The sequence below is a fragment of the Carlito syrichta genome, unplaced genomic scaffold (genome assembly GCF_000164805.1).
Source record: "Carlito syrichta isolate Samal-C Ts95f unplaced genomic scaffold, Tarsius_syrichta-2.0.1 Scaffold307206, whole genome shotgun sequence".
In the NCBI taxonomy this organism is placed as follows: domain Eukaryota; kingdom Metazoa; phylum Chordata; class Mammalia; order Primates; family Tarsiidae; genus Carlito; species Carlito syrichta.
The window spans coordinates 559565-582181 of record NW_007251302.1 but is presented as its reverse complement, the minus strand read 5'-3'; the positions used below and the strand labels follow the sequence as shown (position 1 = coordinate 582181).

The following is a 22617-nucleotide window of genomic DNA, read 5'->3' as shown; positions in this document are numbered from 1 at the left end:
CATTCTTCTATAAATGTTTGGTAGACTTTGCCGTTAAAATGATATAATCTTGGACTTTTGTGGTGGTGTGTTTGGTGGTGGTGGGTTTTTGGTTGCCTATTCAATCTCCTCACTACTGATAGATGTGTTCAGGCTTTCTGTTTCTCCGTGATTCAGTCTTGGATAGTTGTATGTTTATAGTAATTTATTGGTTTCTTTTATGTTATTCAGTTTGTTAGTATGTGATTACTGATGTTACTTTCTTATGATCCTTCTTTCTTCAGCATCAGTTGCAATGTTTCTTTTATAATTTTTAATTTTATTTTGAATCTTTTTTCTTTTTTAGTTTGGTTGAAAATTTATTCATGTTTGTTCAAAAAAGTCAACTCATAGTTTCACTGGTTTTTCCTATTTTTCTTTTCTCTATTTCACTTATCTGCTCTAATCTTTATCATTTCATTCCTTTTGCCAACTTTGGGCTTAATTTAATCTTCTTTTTCTAGTTTCTTGAGATATAATGTTAGGTTGTCATTTGAGATCTTTCTTTTTAATGTAGGCATTTATCACTATAAATTCCCATCTTTGTATTACTTTAAACTCATCCCATAAGTTGTGGTATATTTTGGTTTTTGTTTTCATTTGCATTGAGATATGTTTTAATTTTTATTTTGAAGTCTTTTTTGACCTATTGGCTTTTCAAAAGTGTGTTGTTTGATTTCCTCATATTTGTGAATTTTCTGTTTTTTCTTCTGCTATTGATTCTAGTTTCAGTCTTCTTAAATTTGTTAATACTTGTTTTGTGATCCAACATGTAATCTAGCCTATGTGCACTGGAGAAGTGTGTTGCTGGGTTGAATGTTCTGAATGTCTGTTAGGTCCATTTATTCTATAGTGCTGTTTAGGTCTACTGTTTTTTAATTGATTTTCTGTCTGGTTTTTCTATTCATTACTGAAAGTGGGGCATTAAAGTTTTCTACTTTTATAGTATGGTTATCTGTTTCTTCCCTCAGTTTGTCAGTATTTGCTTTACATATATAGATATTTTTATGTTAGATGCATATATATTTATAATTGCTATATCTTCCTGATTGATTGACCCTTTTTTGTTTTATTTTGTTTTGTTTGTTTTTATTTTTTATTTTATTTATTTTTTATCAATATTTTTTATTATGATATTGTGGGGTACAGTTAGTTAAGGGTTAGGTATACAAATATGCTTTGTTCAGGCTGATTGACCCCCTTTTATCATTACATGTCTTTCTTTTTCTCTTGTCATCTTTTTTTTGAAATTTAAAATATTTTTTTTGTCTGATAAGAATAGCCATCCTTGCTCTGTGTATTCATACTTTTTTTATTTGTAGTTATGCTTAGTAATTTTGTTTTTTGACTTTTGCACTAGAATTAAAAGTGATTTATCCACCACTGTTACAGTAATACACTATTCTGTATTTATATATATTTACCTTTTACCAAGAAGTTTTATATTTTTTAATGCTAGTTTTTGATGTTTAGTGTCCTTTTATGTCATGTTAAAGAAAAACCTGAGCTTTCATGGTTGATGTGACTTTTTTTTTTGTGGAACTTTGGTTGGTTGGTTTTGAGGCCCTCCATTTTGAGACACAGAAAAACAGAATCTTCTTTCTCTGTTCCTCTGGGGGGGATCCAGGGATGAAGACAGAGTAGCTTAAAAGCTGTGCTGCCACTCAGCCTCCTGCCTGGATCTTTCCCACTGGACACAGATTCCGAGAGATGGAGGAAGAGGCAAGAACTGACTGCCTTCCTGGTGTGCCTGGTGGCCTTAGAGAAAAGCTACTTGTTTACTCCTTAAGACAATATGTTGTTGACTGTTGATATGTTGAACAATTCCCAAATCGAGGGTTGGGGAGAGACACTCTCTCTGGTTGTTGGCAGCAGCTAGATGAAATCAGGTCTGGAACTTTAAAATAAAACTTGTTATTTTCTGTAGTCAAAAGAAGAAGAACTTCCTTTAACACTTTTTGTAGGTAGATATAGTGGTGATGAATTTCTTCAGCTTTTGTTTTTCTGGTGATGTATTTGTCTCTGCTTCATTTTGGAGAATTGTTTTGCTGGGTATAGTATTCTTGGTTGGCAGGCCTTAAAAATTTTTTTTTAGCACCTTTAATATATCATCTCAATTTCTTCTGGCTTGCTGCTACTGTTGAAAAAAATCCACTGATGGCATTAAGGAGGCTCCCTTGTATGTGGCAAGTCATTTTTCTTTTTCTACTTTCAAATTCTATCTTTTACAATTTGATTATAATGTGTCTCAGGGTAGATTTTTAGAGGTTCATTTTATTTGGCGTTCTATAGGCTTTTTGGATCTAGAAGTTCATGCTATTTCTCAGATTTGGGAAGTTTTTAGCTGTTTTTTTTTTGAATAAACTTTATTCTTTCAATTGTCTCCTTCTGGGACTCCCACAATACATATATTGGTCCACTAGATGGTCTCCCACTAACCCCTTAAGCTTTTTCACTCTTTTTCATTTGACTTTCTTTTTGCTCTTCTTACCAAATAATTTTAAGTGACCTGTTTTTGAGTTACTGATCTTTTCTTCTGTTTTATCCAATCTGTTCTTGTACTTTTCTAGTGAGTTTTTCAGTTCTTTTATTGTATTCTTTAGCTCAATTATTTCTGTTGGGTATTTTAAATATTTTCTATTTCTTTGTTGACCACTCATGTACCTAATCCTGAATTGCACTCCACATCTTTAAAATAAAATAATAATAAAAAGTTAAAAAATAAAAGAAAATCTCACTTTGTTTATACCTCTTTCTCCTGAACTTGGTGATAGTTACTTTGAATTCTCTTTCAGATAAATAATATATCTTCTTTTCATTAGGCTCAATTTCTGAGAATTTACCTTATTTCTTTGTTTGAAACATATTTTCTTTTCCATTAAGCACCTTGACTTTCTGTGTTGGTGTCATACCATTAGACAAAGCAGTCATCTCTCTCTCTCTGTCTATATGGACTGGCTCCATACAGGAGAAAACCTTTACTAATTATCCCAGTCATAAATTTTGGAAGCCTCACAAACCTTTATGTTATTCCAACTGCTTTCTTTGTTCTTAGCAACCTGTAATCTAGAGAATGCTGGAGCATGTTAGTGCTTCAAGAAAAGTGAGACTGAGGATAGTTTTTTGAATAGCACTCCCAAAAGCTGAATTTTTGGATGCTTGTTTAACTTGTTTACTTCCTGGGGAGGAGGAGAAACTGGGATCTGGGGTTTTATGCCTATTTGCCGTGAGTTGAAGGGAGAGGATGCGGTGACTAGTTGCATGGTAGGAGTATGTTTTTGTTTGTTTCTGCCAGCTTACTCTGCATTGAGCAAGGTGAAGGAGCTGTGTCATTTGTCTGCATGTCTGTTCAAACCATTGTTTGTTTTCTGTAGACCCCAGGGACTAACATATGCTGGGCTTACAGCACTCTGAGACAGACAAGAGATAAGACCCTACCTTGGGTAGAATCTGGAGAAGTTGGGATGCTAGATGTTCAGTCCAACTCCTTCAGTCTTCAATTAGAAGCTTCAGTGAGAGCTAGGGTTCCCTCTTGATTGTGTGGCACTGTGCTGAGGTTAGGGATTATAACAAGAAGGTATCTCCACTTTTCCTACCAGTGCATGTGTCTCTCTGTCTCTCTCTCTTTTTCTTTCTCTCTCTCTCTTTTTCTTTCTTTCTCTCTCTTTTCCTTCCTTCCTTTCTTCCTTCTTTCCTTCCTTCCTTCCTTCCTTCCTTCCTTTCTTCCTTTCCTCCTTCCTTCCTTCCTTCCTTCCTTACTTCCTTCCTTCCTTCCTTCCTTCCTTCCTTCCTTCCTTCCTTCCTTCCTTCCTTTCTTTCTTGCAGTCTTGACCTCCTGGGATCAGGCAATCCTTTTACCTCAGCCTCCTGAGTAGCTGGGACTACAGGTGCATGCCACCATGCCTGGCTGATTTTTAAATTTTTTGCAGAGATGGAATCTCATTATGTTGCCTAGACTTGTCTTAAACTCCTGGGCTCAAGCAATCCTCCCACCTCAGCCTCCCAAAGTGCTGGGGTTACAAGCAGGAGCCACCGCACCTGACATCCTACTAGTTTCAACGTGGCTGGATTAGTACATATACAGGGTTCAGGAGTTGCTTACCTTGTTTCTGGTTTTCTAACAAAGGAAATTGATCTATGTGTTGCTGTTTAATCGCTGTCTATGTAAGGGAGGAGAACTCGTCTAAATTATTCACGTTATATATGTTCATAGTATGACTTAGCTAATGTAGATTGTAATTGACTATAGAAGTACACATTTGAAATGTTGAATAAACTTATTATCATCAAAAAAATGTGAAGATCTTTGTTATTGTACTGCCTAGAGGTAGTTATTTATAAATTGGAATACTGTTTAGGAGCAAATAACTTCTGAAGATAAGCACACACAGAAGTATGTGTGTTGAAACACATAGATTAAAATCATGATGAATTATATTGGCTAGGCTTTTCAGCTTATTTCATGTCTGAAAGATAACTCAGTAGAACTTTTAGTTAAGCAGTCCTTTTTTTGAGATCCATAGTTGAGGTCACAAACAAAGATGATTCTCAAGTCACTGAACCATCTGGTGACAATCTACTGGGAATAATATCTTCTAGATCTTTTGTTGGATGCCCTGAAGATAAATGAAATATATGTCAAGGTTTTACATGCACATGGTTAGAGGTTATATCTATCTCTCTCTCGCTCATCTCTATCTTTCTCTTTCTCTCAAGTCACATTTTAAAAATTGAATCATACACAGAGATCATCAACCAAGATAAAGAATTGTGAAATCATATAACACAAAAACCATTTGAGGAAATAGCAAATTTAGTTCGGAAAAAAACACTTTTGAATTGGTGGATGGGAATATATCTATAGTTAATCTTTAAAACATTTTTCTTGTGTATATTGAACTTAACTTATTTTTGTGCCTTTGATCAGTGACTGAAAGTCAAAGAAAGTATAGACTTCATTACCTTATAAAATTAGTGCCAAGTAATTATGTGATGAATGGGTTATTGATTGAAAGAAGGATAATAGTTGAAAATACTGAGTAGAGAATTTTCAAATCACAGGACACAATTGACTTCCTTGACTCTAATTAAAATCAACAAGCCATGTGCAGTTGAAACCACAGGCAAATTTCTAAATATTTGCAGCAGCTTATCAGTGAGGGCTATGAAGTACCATTTGTGAGGACACAATGTTTGACTTTTCCAGCTGTGATTGGCAGGGAACCCTGTGTTATGGTTCCTATTATGCAGCACTGACATCTAAAATCAATGTTATGAAATGAGCCTACTTGTTACCAATCCAGGCCGGCTTACAGCTGTGAGCAGTTATTGTTAAATGCAGTTTAAATTCTAGCTTGGCGGTCATGCAAGATCAACTGAACATATATTTACTACAGTGTACCAAAATGAAATCCAAATTGGGATGAGGCAAGTGAGACAAGGCACAAAAATTTAAGGACACTTACTCTCAGTGTTTGCCTCCTTCTAAAGTATAATAAATTATTTTTAACTGCAGAAGTTCAATGTACAACAGTAATCTCAAGAAATTTCTTTTATCAATAACTTTTAATTGAATTTACAATATAGTTTAATTATGTTTATTATTGGATGGTTAAATAAGAATTATATTATTTTCCATGATTAAGCTAATGTGTGTTAATCGAATCCTTACTTAAGTGATTCGATCCCCTCCACCCCCTAGTTTCCCATGTATAAGATAGGCAAAGAAATAAGATTGATTTTTTTCTTTTCATACACAAAAATACATGCATCAAAATGAGAAGTGGTCTTCAAAATAGTCACTTCTGCCATGGTAAGAACTTCTGCCATGTAATTGACTAGCCAATGATACAAGAAAATGAGTTACTTTATTTATTCACTTCTTGTTTTTGAACAAAAATAAGATTACCCAGTGTACTCTTTGACCTTATTCTCAGACTTCAAAGTAATTGAATTTGGGCTATTTTCAAAAATCAAATTCATCTTCAAAGAATCAAGATTTACTACTTGGAAGATATTAAAGGAGTGCCCAGCTAGAAGGCAAGTTCACAAAGTAGAGCTCTATACACAGGCCACTGCTTCGAGGGACGGGTCTACTTTGAAGGTAACAGTTAGATGTTTGATATAAAATAATGAGCTTTGTCACTGCTAGGCACACGTTGCTCCCCATACCTTATTGAAGGGTTTCACTCTAACCTACCCAATCTAACTCAATGTATATCTTTAAGAGACTGGGGTTGTGTTTCCATGCTTTCTGCTACTAACACCAGTTGGAAATGGTGGGTTCAGAGAAAAATAAAAGTAATTGGAAACCTAACCCTGAATTGTACCCCCACATCTTTAAAATAAAAGAAAAAAATAGAATTCTACTTCTGGGTATATGCTTAGAAGAATTGAAAGCAGGGACTCCAAGGGATATTTGTACATCTATGCTTATAGCGTGTTAGTCACAATAGTTAAAGCATGAAAGCAACCCAAGTGTCCACCAACAGATGACTGAATAAATAAAATCTGGTATGCATGTAAAAAAAAAAAGCAATTGGAAACAGCTAAAAAGGTAGAGGAATAGCATAAAGTGACAGGTGATAATTGACTCACAGAGCCTGTCAGAGAAACAACAGGAGTACTGGAAACAGCACTAACTGAGTCTCAGGAGCAGGGATGGGATTGGATGAGGCAGGGTACAAAATAGAAGGAGGAAGACACTGAGAGTAAGTGTCCTTAAATTTTTGTGCCCTGTCTCATTTGCTTCACCCTACTCTGGGCACTGGTCAGTGGGACTGATTTCTAATTCAACTCATTTTTTGCCACAGACTTGCTGAACAATTTGGGACAAATCAGAGGTTAATCTCATGCAACTTTACATTTTCTACAAGTAAAATGGGGGTAATCTCTGCAACACTCATTATATTATAGGTTTTTGCGAGAATCCATGGGATGTGACTATGCTGTCATCTGTAAACATTTATACTTTGATTAGCTTTTATTCTTATTCCTATCATATTAGATTTAGCAATTTTTAAAACAATTCCTCTGCCTACAGTTCTATTATTAGACTAGCTGGGCATAGCTGGAGTACTGGGGATATTTTTTTAAAGTGCAGATGTTTCGGCCTTGTCAGACTGATTTAATAAGAATCTCTTAGTGTGGAGTTCATAATCAGTATATTTTACACTATTTGCATATTAGTGCTTCTTTATTTAACTTATTTTTAGTGGTTGCCTTTTACTCTATAATACACATCTTTAACTTATATCTAACTTGAAATAATTTATGTCACAATGTATCATTTAGGCACCTTACAAAGTATACTTTTAATTCCTCCCTCCTTTCCTTTATGTTATTATTGTCATACATTTTCTCTTTACATATATTATAAACCCTACAATGCATTATTTCTGGATTTTTCTATTTGGTCAATTACCTCTTCAAGCAACTAAAGTTTATAAAACAAAATCTGGTAATTGTGGTACTTTTCTTTGTGTACTTCTTGTTTACTAATGCCAAGTGTAGCTTCTCTTGGTATTAAAATTCTTCTGTTGACAATAAATCTCCTCAGCTTTTGTTTGTCTGAAAAAGGCTCTTTATTTCATCTTCATTTTTAGAAGGTATTTTCAGTGAGTATAGAATTCTGAATTGTGAAATTTCTTTTTATTTTTTGTTTTTCAGGACTTTACAGATACCATTCCAGTATGTTTTGGCTTGCATTGTTTCTGAAAATGAACTTACTGTAATTTCCACCTTTTTATGTTATGCTTTTGTTTATTCTTAAACTTAAATAGTTTGACTATGATGTATCTGAATGTGTATTGTTTGGCATTTTTCCTTTTGGGAATTATCTGAATTTCTTGGATCTGTACTTTGATGTCTTCATTATTTTATACAATTCTTTACCGTTATCTCTCAAGATATTTCTTCTGACTCTCCCTGTCATCTGTTTTTGAGACTCCAATTACATCATGTTGGACCAAATCTAAAGTTCTTATATAATCAATTCCCTGTGAGCTTTTTTCAACTCTTTTTTTCCTTTGTGTTTTAATGGGAATAATTTATCTTGACCTGTCTTCAAGTTCACTGTTTTTTCCCTCAGGTGTTTTAAGTTTAGTTTTGGGCCCAGCAAAGAAATTTTTCCTCTTTGATATTTTTTAAATGTTTAGAATTTCCATTGACTGACTGTTAAAGCTTTCATACCTTGCTGAATTTCCCCATCTGTTTATGTATGTTGTCCACTTTTTCAAAGTAGTTACTTGTAACATATTATAATTATCTTAAAATTCCTCTTTGTTATTTCTAACATCTGGGTTATGTCTGCTTCTGGTCCTGTTGATTGATTTATCTTTTTGCATGAGTTATTTTTCTTTTGTTTTTGTGCATTTCACATTTTTTAAATCGAATGCCAGACATCATGAATAGGAGAGTAAAAACCAAAGAAATATTTATGCCTGGAAATTGGCAAGCCTTTTTGTCAGGCTATTAGTGTGGGGGTTGGAATCAACATAATTGTGTAACCTGAGATGGCTTTGGGCTTTTTTGTTGCTATTGTTACTTTCAGTGCACTACAGCTTTCAAGTTCCTCCAGAATTGGACTACTAATGCCTTGTGTTTATATTCTAACATCTATAATATCTTGAGTCTTAGGTTCAAGCCTGGTTTTGGAACTCTTGGGTATCAGAAGGTTTTCCTTAGCATTCCTGCTGTCCTCTAGATTTTGGTTGTCCTTGGAATATGGTTGTGTTGTAGTAAGCATCTCTCTCCTTGCATTGTCCTTCCGGTGGTAGGCAGCATTTCTAGTGTTAGGCTTGTAGTGGAGTCAAGGCAGTTCTCTTTTTACCTTTTCCAAGCCTTACCATATATGTGGTTGTTTTTGGGCAGGAGTTTCCTTCCCCTGACCAAGTGGCAACAGACCTCTAGTTTGTTATGGGCCTCCTGGGCCTCCTCTTGGGCCCCAGGAGGTTTTATGCCCCCCCACCCATGGATCAAGATTTTTTTCTTCACAATTTTGCGTGTATCAATTATGTGTGCCTATATCCTAGGGGCCAGCGGGTTATCTTTCCCTCCCCCAGAACCAGGTTGGTTTTACTTTTACTCCTGCTCCAGAAGCAATGGATCTGTGCCTGGCTCCTATTGACAGTAGGGTTTGGTGCCTCAAGCAGCTTAAAACTTTGTAAGAGAAAATAGTCCTTGGAAATGAACAGGGCTTTATGCCCATTCTCTAGCAGCCAGAGGTCACTTCTTTCTCACCTGCACTGTAAGAGGGTGTCTTGTTCCCTGACTTTCTCATGGCATCCAGTGGACACCCACGGAAAGGACTTGTCCATTCAAACAGTCTCCCCTCTGTCTTAGGCACCAGATATTCCTAAATGACACATTAGCCCAAGTGATTCTAATGACCAAAGGATTGAGAAACACTTGTAGGAAAAGAGATTTCTTAGGAAGTAAATCTGTTTTATAGAACTTCTTTGTGTGTGTTAGAGTTTATAATTAGAATTATAAAGCCATTTCTAATATAATTTTTCACGATCTTCAAAATGGAACATTTAAAGATTTAGAGTAGAGGTTAATGGAGAGTATAGGTTTACCTGATTTCCCTTACCAATTCTGAAATTTTCCTGATTTTTGGCTGAAAGCTCTGCTCTCAACTCCTCATGGTTGGCTTCATTATTATTGCAAGAGAATATATTTACTCATTATTATTGCAAGAGAATATATTTACTCATGGTCTCTACACAAAGGGTTGGAACTGTAGTCTGATTCATCTACTAAAATTCCAACTCACCTCAATCTCCAGTCAAGCTATTCACCTGTTTTGGACAAGGAAAGAATTTTAGCATTTAGCAGTCAAAGGGAGACTTTATGATCATGTGTCTTTCTTAGTGCATGTATTTCCCTATTGACAGAACCGCATCGCCAAGCGCAGCAGGAAGCTGGTGGACTACGACAGTGCCCGCCACCATCTGGAAGCTCTGCAGAGCTCTAAGAGGAAAGACGAGGGTCGGATCTCTAAGGTAGGAGTTGATTCCATGGTGGATACTACTTTCCGTATTTTATAACCTGTCACAGCTTTGCTTTGTAAAATTAAATATTTTCTTTTTAAAGGAGATTGAAATTAGAATTCAAACTGAAATGTAGTACTTGTGGGCTGCTTTCCATTACTTTTAATTAAAAGAAGGTTTTTCATGTCATTGTGGAGGTCACATGGGTGACACTGACTCACATTTTGGTCAGAATAAACTGTGGCCTACAATGTTGCAGGATTAAAAAGTAGTGTGTCTGCTTTTCCTTTGTGTTGTGGTTCTTGCTTGATGCTAAATTGCAGATTCAGATGGGACACCAAGTGAAATTCTCAGACATAACTTTTGATTATCTGAGAATGCCGACATGCTAGATTTGCACACAATTTTCTTTTAGAAAACCCATTTTCAGTAGCCTTTACCATATATGTCAGCAACTCACAAATGCTACCTGACTGAAGTCACATGCTTACTATGCCCTTTTCTTCCAGTTTTTCCTTTTCCTGTGTGACACACAGCTGCCTAAATGGTCTTTCCACATCATATATCTAGATATTTTTCTCTACTGCTTTAATCTTGTAATGGCTTCCAATGTCTGCAGAACAAATTGCTAATTTTTTTTTAACACAGCATATAAGACCTTCACAATTTGGCTAACTCACCTGTGCATCTTTGTCAACGTTCAAGTCTCCTTTCCTCTCCTTCTTCCATACACATACCTTAAGCAGAGCCTTCATTCCCTGCACATGAATTCCTGAGCAGCCACAATAACAGCTGCCTTTCTGAAAGGCCTTACAGATGCCAGGTGCCCTGTTCAACATCTCATCTACATTACCTTTTCTTAATACAGTACAACAGCCTGTGAGGTACACAAAGGTCAAGCAATCTGACAAGTCACATGGTGAGTAAGCTAGAATTCCATCCCAAGGAACTCTACCTGTGTGTATTGTAAGCCTTCCCCAGTCCCTTCTTTAGCAAACAATTTCTGATTCTTTAAAATTCAGCTAAAATATCACCTTTTTTTTTTTTTTTTTGAGTTGGAGTCTCACTCTGTTGCCCAGACTGGAGTGCAGTGGCCGCTCCCGGCCACCGCAGCCTCGACCTGCTGGGCTCCGGCGATCCTTCCGCCTCAGCCTTCCAAGTAGCCGGAATTACAGGCATGCGCTACCACGCCCGGCTGATTTTTTGATTTATTGTAGAGATGAGGCCTCGCCAAGTTGCCCAGGCAGGTCTCGAACCCGCGGGCTCAGGCAATCCACTCACCTCAGCCTCCCAAAGGGGCCAGATTACAGGCTGAGCCACCGAGCCTGGTTAAAATATCACCTTTTTCTGGGGAAACTTCTCTCATCCTTGCACCAGCTTCCCTGTTGCATGCTCCATAACACATTGTTAAGTTCCTTTCATAAATACATCTTGTAATGTAATTATTTAACCTTTCTACTAGACTGGAAATTTCTTGGGGGAACATCCATGTTTAGTATCCGGAACAGAGCTGTCTACATAGCAGGCACTTAACGTATTTTCATAGAATAAATGGATCAGCCAGAAACTGTAAGAGCAACTGTTGTAATGAATCGTTTCCAGTTTTAATGAGTTTTAATATTTCATGTTTAACTGAAAAATATATGGTATGGATTTTAATCTAATATCTCTCCTTCTTAAAATGTTTCCAGGATGCCATAAGGCCATTTTCATCTTATATTAAATCATGCTGTTGTATATAGAAATGGCTTATTTTTTAGTATAAACATATGTATCATTCTAGGCAGAAGAGGAATTTCAGAAAGCACAAAAAGTGTTTGAAGAGTTTAACGTTGACTTACAAGAAGAGTTACCCTCATTATGGTCAAGGTAAAATGTTTCTGTACAGTTGGTACATACCTCTTTTACAAGTTCAATAACTGAACATTCCTCATCTCGTCTTTATGATTTGTGGTACTTCAGTGTGATCCAGTAAAAGTGTTCTCTGTCTACACTTTTCAATATGGTAATTACTTGTTACATACGATTACTGAACTGGGAATATGGCTAGTGTGACTGAGGAACTAAATTTTTAATTTAATTTGTTTTTTGAAAATTCATTTAGATTTAAATGAATTAACTTTTTAAAAAAATTCAGTTAAATTTAAATAACCACATTAGATTATGTGATATTAATTCTTTATATATTTCTCAAATGGAGACTCAAATCTCAATATATGCATTAGGATAAATGCCATTAGTCTTAAAATTTGCAGTAATATCCTTTCAGCTCATGAAGGAACTTCCTTTATTCCAAGAACTTATCTAGTCTTCTGGTTTTGATGCTAAGTCCTGACCTTTTAACCTGAACTCCATTCCTGTTTTAGTCACTAAATATTATTCTTTACAGGTACTCTGCATTTCTTATGGGAGTTCATTTTCTGTAGTTTGTTCTGTTTTTCATAGTGGTAGAACCAAGCAGTTGTTAAGTGAAGTAGAACCTTGTGTTCCTCAGTTTCCATCAGCATGCTCATGCTAAGCAGAATAAATCAACCCCAGATAAACAGATCTGTGTTTGCTGTACTGCAGTGTTTTAAGTCAGGTCCTCTTGTCCTAACTTCCAACCAGTTGCCCCTATATCCTTCCTGTATCTAATTCTAGAGCATCTACTTATCCACCAAAATTTTAAGTATTTTGAGAATACAGACAGGAGTTTGTCCACTTCTGTGTTCATCCCTTGTATTTTTATTTTTGCTAATAATAGACACTCTGTTTTTGAGATACTAAAATATCTGGATGAAATTTTGGCTAGTTCACTGTAAACTAGACATGTCTACCTTAATGTCTAGCCTTTATCCAAAGTCCAACATGTGTAAAATTATCTAATTGTTCATCCTAATTTACTCATCTTTCAACATCTTCTTTTCTCTTTTTGGTACCATCATTGCTGGGCTCCCAAACTACAAAGCTTTGGAGTCATTAACCACAGGAAACTAAAGGGCCATCAAAGGCAGCAAGTCATCATTTTCTGGTGTGGTCTCCTGGATTGGTCTTTGCCTGTATATTCTCACTGACACCACCCTAACCCTCATCATCCTCTTGTGAATTTTGATGGTAGTTTTGCCCTTATATTTGTTTCTTTGACTTCATCCTGTACACCTCTTTTTTCAGACGCTCCTCCTTGACATATCTGTGGCCTGCTTAGGACTTCACTGTATGGACTTTACTGTATGTTCCCCCAAGAGACCTCATCTCTCCCACAGTGAGATTCAAATAGCATGACTTATACAAATTTTAGGGGTATCAGTGAAACAAATATCTGTTTATAATTTGAATTTATTTAATTCTTCATGTTTATTTAAAAGTCACAAATTATATGAAATGATGTGAGTTTTTAAGAAATACCAGTATTACTTTGTTGCACTCACATTTCATGGAATACTTGTATTCAAAATCTTTACATACATCTTTGGCATCAGTGTGTTTATCCTCACTAAAGACATTCATCAAGTCAGCCAGTAGTTCTCCAGAGCTTATCATCACCCTCAACAGATGTTCCATTCCAAATACAAGTTGTCATTGTATATAATTATGCCAACTATTTCTTTAATTTCCCCTGTAAAAGAATTTTTATGATCTCCAAGGTAATTACTTCATTGCTTTTTTAACTGATTTTCAAAAAGGATTGAGCATCACAATATTCAACACTTCCAATTATTAGGTAATACCCTGGGAAGTTGTCAATTGATAGCTATGAAGTTACTCTTGGGAAATTGCTAGACTTGCCAAGACATCAATATTTCTTATTTGCCTTAATGTGTATTGTGTATATAACTAACTTTTTTCCCTAGTGGTATCTACAAGCATCCAAAACTAATATTGACTGATGTTATTTCAGAATATGTGCTCTCCCCAGATAGTATTTGGTTATTTAAACAAATTAAAGTAATTGTCAGAGTGTCTTATAACATGAAAGACTTTGTAGAAACTTAAAAACAAAGGGGGTATCTAAGGGTTACTGGAAAGAAATATTTCCCCTTTTCTGGTCAACATAGTATAAATGTTACAATTCTTTTAAAACTAATCATTCTCATTCTGACACTCAGGAAATAATACCATTCAATGCTAGTTTTTCAACCCAGATCTTGCTCTTTGATCAAAACCTAGCCACAGACTTCTTCATATAGTGTGTTTCTTGACTAAATTCAGATGATTTCATCCACAATAATTATGTGCATTGTGTATGTGTGTGTGTTGTGTGAAAAGGAGAGATTTTAAAAAATATTTTCTGTTTGCCAGGTATCATTTTGCATACTTTACATATATAACCTCTAATTATCACAATTACAGATCTCTCAATTTTACAGACAAGGAAGCTAAGAATCATATTGGTCAAACACCTTGCCCAAGATTGTAAAGCATATAAATCCTAAAGGTGACATTTAAAAACACATCTGTGGTGTTTTCCATAAATCCTGCTACCTTTATGTAGGTCCTTTTTTTTATCCAAAGTGGGATTGCATGCATTCATGACTTTTTAACTTATTTCATAAATACATATGTTCTTTTCCTAGCCATATTGCTCAACCTTGAAATTAAAGTTTGCACTTTGTGTCTTCTGTGTGTACTCCGGTGAAATATGTGATACTGGATATGCCGTCATGAACATACTACGTATTAGTGATAAATGCCTGAAATTCTGCCTTAAATTATTCATAATCTTCCAGAATGTTGAGTAGAATGTTCTGTGTATGTTTTTTAGGTTCAGCTGGATTATAGTGTTGTTCAAGTCCTCTGTTTCCTTATTGATCTTCTGCCTCATTGTTCTATTCATTATTGAAAATGAGATATTTGAGTCTCCAACTATTATTGGATCTATTTCTCTCTTCAATTCTGTCAGCTTTTGTTTCATGTATTTTGGAGCTCTGCTATTAGGTGTATATTGATTTATAATTGGTGTATCTTCTTGAGGGTTTGATTGTGTTCTGTCTTTATAAAATTCCCTTTTGTCTCCAGTAATAAATTTTATTTGGTCTGATGTTACCATATGATTCTATTAGCTCTCTTTTGGTTCTGTTTGCATGACATATCTTTTTTTCATTCTTTTACTTCCTTTCTATTTGTGTATTTGGTTCTAAAGTAGACAGTATTTAGTGGGATCATTTGTGTGCATATCTGTTTTATTCATTCTGCCAACCTTTTGCCTTTTGATTGGTGTGCTTAGTCCATTTTTTTCTTATATAATTGCCAGTAAAGTAGAATGTCTGTCTACTATTTTGCTAATTGTTTTCGGTATGTCTTATGTCTTTTTTGTTTCTCTGTTCCTCCATTATTGCCATATGTAGAAAACTTTCAAAATTTTGGATGTAAAAAGGAGAAGAGAAATGAACGACTGCCTAGATGGGTATGCAGGTTCAATTTTAAAAGTGGAAATACTGGGTATGTTTGTATGTCTTAAAGGAGCTTATAATTCATCGCAGATGATAGAAAGCTATCACAAAGATTCAGGAATTCCAAAGGGAATACTTTTGCTAAATCTTCTAAAATGAATAAAGTCACTATTTAGTGAAAAGGATATTCTAGGCTGATGCAGAGCATGAATAATGAATAAGATGTCAAAGCAGATAAGTAGATTGCTAGAACCTTAATTAGCCGATTGGAGCTCAAGATCAGAGGGACAGTGTCAAGTAGGGGTTTGTGGTAAAAAACGGGAAAGACAGGGATCAGATTCATTTATCATTCATTCAACAAATATTTATTGACCACCTACTGTGTGCCAAGCACTCTTTTATGTGCTAAAGATCCTGTACTGAAAGTTTTTGTTTTCTTGAAACTTACATTGAAGGATAGGGAAAGGTGATTACCTAAAAAACAAATAAAAACTAAGATGTCAGACAATAAGTTTAATGCAGAAATAAAACAATATAATTTAATAGAGAGTGACAGGGGATGGAGTAACAGACAGTAGTTTGGGTGGTGAGGACAGCCTTTCTCAAACAGATAAACAATATATAAAGAAAAATAATTTAGGGGAAAATACTGAGTTCCGTTTTATATATGCCGAGTTTAAAGAATCATTAGGACGTTTAAAGGGATATGTCTATTGAGCTAACTCTAGAGCTCAAAAAAAGTGTTGTGAGTCATTACCATATGAGTGATACTGATGCCATGAGAGTTGATGAAGTAGGTAGTTGGATAGATCAAATGGCATGATGAGGGTCACAATCTTCAAGAGCACCAATATTTAAGGAATGCACAGAACAGGAATCTGCGGAAAAGTCAAGACAGTCGTCATGTAGAAGGAGCCCTGACAGAGTGGGCTCTTGAAAAGGCAAGAATGGAGAGAATTTTTAAAATGGTGTTCCAGAAGTGTCATTTGTAACTAAAACAAAAAATCAAGCAGATGACAACTAAAGATGCATTGCCCTTGGTGAACTTCCAGAGAAGTTTCGGTAGATGGTGAGATTAGAAGCTTGATTATAGGCATTGAGACTCCGTGGGAAATGAGGACACACCAACAGTGGATGTCGCCTGTTATTTTGAGGATCTTGACTCTTGTGGGCATGAAGAATAGTGGCAGAAGGTATAGGTAAATGACAGGGCAAAGGGAGCCTTTTAGAAATGACTTGTTATTTTGAGAAGATGGCAGTTGCTGTGGCAAGGGTGGGATGGTTTAGGACTGAGGATACGTAGGGCAAGTAGGGAACGAGGACAGGGAGAGTGGGTTTGATAGGATTGGGCAGAGTGTTGAGGGCAAAGCCACAGGCCCTAGACTTGGTAAAGCAGGATGTTGCATCTGAGAAGGGGCAATAGCCTGGAAGAAAAGGGGCATTGAACTCACAGAGGTTAGAGAAAAAAGCCAGTAGGAAGAATGAAAATGAATGAATGAGGGATCTCATGGCCTAGTAAATTAGGTTGGTGAGTGGACCAGTGGATATCCCTATTTCAGAGGTGGCATTGTTGTGAGTGATGGCAAGATTCAGGATGCGCTGTGGACATTGTAGAATGTATATATGTAGAATGCTAGGATCTCGAGAGGCAACTTGTTTTTTGGTTGGATAGTCATATGGATGTCAAGATCTGCTGCAATAGTGTTAGGAATTGATGAAAGAGAGAGGGAACCCATGAGGCATGCCATCATGGGCAGTGGACAGGGCTGTGGGGCGTGACTGGATGGTTGATAGATGATCTTTGAAGAGGTTGAATATGCGTGCAGTCAGTCTCGGAGGGATATAAATGAGTTCATCAGACCAGACAAGAGCACAAAGATAACTCTTCTTCCTCCCACCCCTTCTCCATGATAAGTGAGGGATGACAGAGGATGCCTCCTCCACTGCAGGAGGCTTTAAGGGAAGCAATGACACCCCCTTCCAGCAATGACAGATTTCCCTTAGGGTATTGCAGAGAGGAGATTATTCCAGCCTGCAAAGTGTGATAAGCTCAGCTGTTAATTCTTTTCACTGTTTCTGAGAACAAAAGAAATCTTTAAAGAAATTAAGTTGGTTTTACAGCTAATCGGAAGGGACCTGAAGATGCCTCATTTGGGGAAATGGTAGTGTCTCAGAGTGCCATGTTTATGAAGAGCTTGAAAAATGTAACTTCCAAGCAGATTATATGCGAATCCAGAGCCTGGTCCTCTTTGTGTGTGTATACTTCACTGCTGGTGACACTGGTCTTTGTTTTTGTTTTCTTTTGACTCATATATTTTATTTTATTTTATTTTAAAGATGTTGGGTACAATTCTGGCTTAGTTATATAAGTGGTCATTGTACAGATAAAACTTGGGCCTCCCTTTGGTCCCCCTTCACCTGGTTTGAGATCAGGTACCCTTACTGATGTTGTGTGCAATTTGACACTGGTCTTTTACAAGCTGGGGTCATATCAGAATGTGCCCTTTTAAGGGAACAGGTGCCAAGTTTATTTATTCATTGGCTTGTTTATTTTTTGTCCACTTGTTCATTCATTCGTGAACTATGTACTGCATGCCTGCTATGTATTAGGTTCTGTATTAGGTGCTGGGGCTGTAATAGCTAATATATATATTATATGATAGTAATATGTAATAGTAGTGAATATATAATAGTGATGAATATATACTATATACTATAATAGTAATTATATAATAATAGTAAATATATAATAGTAAAAGGTATTCACTACTTTGCAGAGTCTCTGATTTCATAAATTGGAGAAAATCATTATGTGATAAACCACATCAAAAATGTTAGACACTTTTTTCTAAATAAATATATACTAATGAATTTAATTTCTAAATTCTATAAAGAGACACTAAAGTTATTAGAAAATTATAGATGTTTGTTTAGTTATTCTAAATAAGATATTTCTGGTACTGCATCAACTATTTCTCTAAATGATAATTGATATAGCAACTTAAGAGATGCTGTGTATTAGAAAACAAATTTAAACATAGGAGAATGGGAATTTTTTTTTTTTTTTGCTAAATGTTTTTAGGTTTAAAATGTTTGCTATAAAATAAAATAAAATAAAATGTTTGCTAGAAATGCTCTTACAAATTGATAAGAAAAAAGCAAACACTAAGAAATAAGCAAAACAACATGAATAGGTGATTCACAAAAGGAGAAATACAAATGAGCAGTGAGTAAATGAACAAAAAGTGTCAACTTTAATTAAAGGAATACAAATTTAAAAGTCAGTGAAATGCTAACTTCTGGCAATCTGACTTATAAAGGTTGTATGTAAGGTTAGGTTCAAAGTTGAGGAACTGTAAGTGGCCCAACCTGGTAGGAACAGTTTGACAGTGATCATCAAAGCTTCTATTGTTCATGCTTTTCACCAGCATTTACATTCAAGAAATCTATTCTAAGGAAATTATTAGACTGTGTACAAAGTTTTAATCATAGATATTCATCAAGGTTTTGTTTGCCATAGTGAAAAACCAATGAAACAATACCTGCCAGTCAAGTTCAACTACACACCCCTCTCATCTATACCCAGCTTCTGTTTAAATCAGACCCATCCATCTGCAGCCCAAGTTTGTCCTCTCAAGAAGATGTTTGCAGCTGACAGGGCTCGTTGCTTCCTCTCTATGTGATCCTTTTTCTGTTTCTGCCCATATTCACTCATTTATTATATTTAATTATGTATAGCCTTTTGTGGTAACTTAACATTCACATATCGTTTTGTCATATGCTTTTTTTTTTCTTACCAATATATGTGTGTACACACACACACACACACACACACACAAAACACACACACACAAACACACACACACATTCATTTTAAGTATGAATAGAGCACATGTTCATTAAACAGCCCACAACCCCTCTGGGTACATGTCTGACTGGTAAGTAAGTTTGTGGAATGATGTTAGCACAGGACACAGAGTTGGATAGATCATTTGTTGAATAATTTAAGGTGAGAAGGTGTTAAGAATTACTCTCTCGGTTGATTGAGGTTCTAGATAAGGAGCCATGAGTTGCTGCTCAAAGAGCTCCAGGAAGTCTTCTGGGCTCAGTGATAGCATACTCTCTCTTTTGCTGAACAATTAGAATTATTTTTCCTCTGTCGTCATTTTGGAGTCCAAACATATAACACTAAAATTAAACCATTTTTATATTTTATAAAGTTTAATAATAAACCTCTCAAATCTCAAAACCCTTACAAGATTCATATCTAAAAGATAAATAAACTGGGCTTGGTGGCTCAGCCTGTAATCCCGTGCTTTGGGAGGCTGAGGTGAGTGGATTGCCTGAGCCCACGGGTTCGAGACCCGCCTGGTCAACTTGTCGAGACCTCAACTCTACAATAAATCCAAAAAAAATTAGCCGGGCGTGGTTGTGCACGCCTGCAGTTCCAGCTACTTGGAAGGCTGAGGCGGAAGGATTGCTGGAGCCCAGCAAGTCGAGGCTGCGGTGACCGGGAGCGGCCACTGCACTCCAGTGTGGGCGAGAGTGAGACTCCAACGCAAAAAAAATAAAAATAAAAATAAAAGATAAATAAATTCTTAGGACAGTGATTCCAAAAGTGTTGTCTTTGAACCAGCAGCATCAGTATTATCTAGAGACTTGTTAGAAATGCAAATTCTTATTCTCCCCACCCAGACCTACTGAATCAGAAACCAGCCATTCAGGTGATTCTGATGCACTAAAGTTTGAGAACTTCTGTCTTATGGTTCCTGGCATTCTGTATTTGCCATGTTAATATCAATTTTAGGAGAGGTTGTGCTCTATGCTAAAACTTTTTTGTTCACTAACAGATGAGGATTCGACACACTTTGGGTTATTTTATTTGATCCAATGCTGTTCAGAATTGTATAAAGAGAACCTGATTTTAATATTTTTCATTGCCATTACAAATCTGTTTGTGCTGACTGGACTTTCCCTCTTTCTTCTTTCCTCTTTGTATTTCCACATGGTAGACGAGTTGGGTTTTATGTCAATACTTTCAAAAATGTCTCCAGCCTTGAAGCCAAGTTTCATAAGGAAATTGCGGTGGTGAGTCATGAAGATTATTTTTACATATGGAATATAAAGTAAAGGAAGGTTTATTTTGGAAGCAAACAAAATGGCATAGCATTATCCAAAGAATTCATCCTTTTCCATTTTTCTTTGAGTAGTGTGTTATTACTTTCTGTAATCGTTTTGCAGTTTTTTCTGTAATGATTACATGTTCTTTATGTCTTTTGACGATTTTGTCACAGTTTCACAGTCTTACTCCTTTTTTCAGTCAGTTTATAAAGTTGAGATTTCAAGGGGTACTTGAGACTAATGAAAAATGGATCTAAAATATTTAGAAAATTAACAGCTCTATCGTTGATTGATGTTTTCTTAGTTTATCAGGGTGTTGTATGACTATTTCTAGTGGAGTCAATGTAAGCAATAAGCTTATGTTTTCTGCTCTGTACTCTGGTAAATAAATATATTTTAATTTTTTAAGTTTATTTGTATTTAGTTTTTTTTTACATTAATTTTAAATTTGTAACATATACAGAATTTCAGTTATCCTGAAGCCATGCAAACAATCATATGATTCTTAGTTTCTCAATAAACAATTTATTTCTTGGGGAGTATATTATTTCTTGGGGAGTATATACAATTTATTTCTTGGGGAGTATAGTAATTGGCACTAGGATGATTTGCAGCTCAATAGACAAATGGCTTCTGTTTCCATAGCTTTGCCACAAATTGTATGAAGTGATGACAAAACTGGGTGACCAGCATGCCGACAAGGCCTTCACCATTCAAGGAGCTCCCAGGTAGGTCATTGCTCATCAGAGCACCTTTAACATGCTGCTTGTTGAAATTTGTGCAGTGTATGAACCGGCCAATACTGTTTTGTTCATCTTATAAGAGTCTCAAAGGAGCCTTTCCACCTGCAGGATGACACTTACCTTAGTTCTGTGCTTTTACATCTTCTTCTGGCCTTCAGGTACCCAGTGAGTGGCCTTGCTGTCATGATAGAATTAACTATCTGCCTCTCTGCTTTCCACAGGACCTGAGAGCAATGGTGTGAAATTTTAAATATATAATATCTGGTTGTGCAATTATATTTTCTCTGAAGAAGAAAGGCATTTCCCAAACCTGTAAGAGTTAGTCCTGATTCTTATCATTGATGCTGACACCTTTGATGAATCCATTTTGGGAAAGGAAAGAGGAAGTAGGTGACCTCATCATCATCTTGCCTCCTAACTCTTAATCTGACAAACACTACCCTGTTTTGTTCTGCATATTGCTCTTACAAGTATGCCAGTCAAATACACTAAAGGCCCAGTGATCCATAGGTACATTATCTACTTTGTTAGGGGTTGACTTCACACCAGCTTCTGTGATTTTGGAATCCTTTTATTCCATTCTCCTCAGGCATTATGTACTCAGAGAAAGTAGGCTAGTGAGTTTTGGGCGGGAAGTCAGAAGACCTAGCATTCAATTGTATGACTTTGCAGTTAGCTTGCTTTACCTTCCTTGAGGAGGTCAAATAACCTCTCTGTTTAAAGGTCTCATGTTTTCTTCAATTAAAAAATAAAATAAAATAAAAAATATTGAATTAAATGGCTTCTAAGATAACAGCAGTCCTGATGTTCTACATTTGCCATTTTGACGTCAATCTGTGCAAACACTCATATGCATGCATTTATAAAAACACATGTAGTCATATACATGCACCAACTTCTACATATGTTTGTGTTTGGATCCCTCTGGAGACTGCTAATTTTCTTATTCTCTTTTCTTTGGATGATCTAATCTTACAGTTTTTGCTATAACTGCTATACTGAGTGAATCTTCTCTTTCTAAAAGGAAGAACGTTGTGTGAAAGAACACATGAAAGGGACTCAGTTACTGTTTTCAATATAGTTATTTCAGTATTGAACTAGGCACAAAGGAAGAATTAGAATAGGAATATCAAAATGACATTTGGGTGTTTTAACAAGGAAGTGCATGAAAAAATTAAGGGTTGTTCCTATACATGGAAATGAAAGGGACAAATGCCTTTAAAAATTTCACTGTTGCTGAATCAGATAAAGTGAAGAGAAAGCGGGGTTGTGACCACTTAACGAATGTTCCTTTCATTTTTTTCAACATTCCTCTGCAGAATGAGGTGGTGAGTGAGCTCAGTGGCATCTTAATATTAAGTGTAGATTGGGGCT

At 35.9% G+C, this 22617-nt stretch overlaps 1 protein-coding gene across 1 annotated transcript in view; it reads left to right on the top strand.

Annotated features, from left to right (window-relative positions):
- AMPH (amphiphysin) overlaps window positions 1–22617 on the top strand; it is a 267405-nt gene that overhangs the window by 165496 nt on the left and 79292 nt on the right. The window contains exons 8-11 of the mRNA XM_021715589.1: window positions 9915–10022; window positions 11794–11879; window positions 20392–20467; window positions 21146–21228. Coding sequence (XP_021571264.1) covers window positions 9915–10022; window positions 11794–11879; window positions 20392–20467; window positions 21146–21228 — 353 coding nt within the window. The remainder of the gene's footprint in view (window positions 1–9914; window positions 10023–11793; window positions 11880–20391; window positions 20468–21145; window positions 21229–22617) is intronic.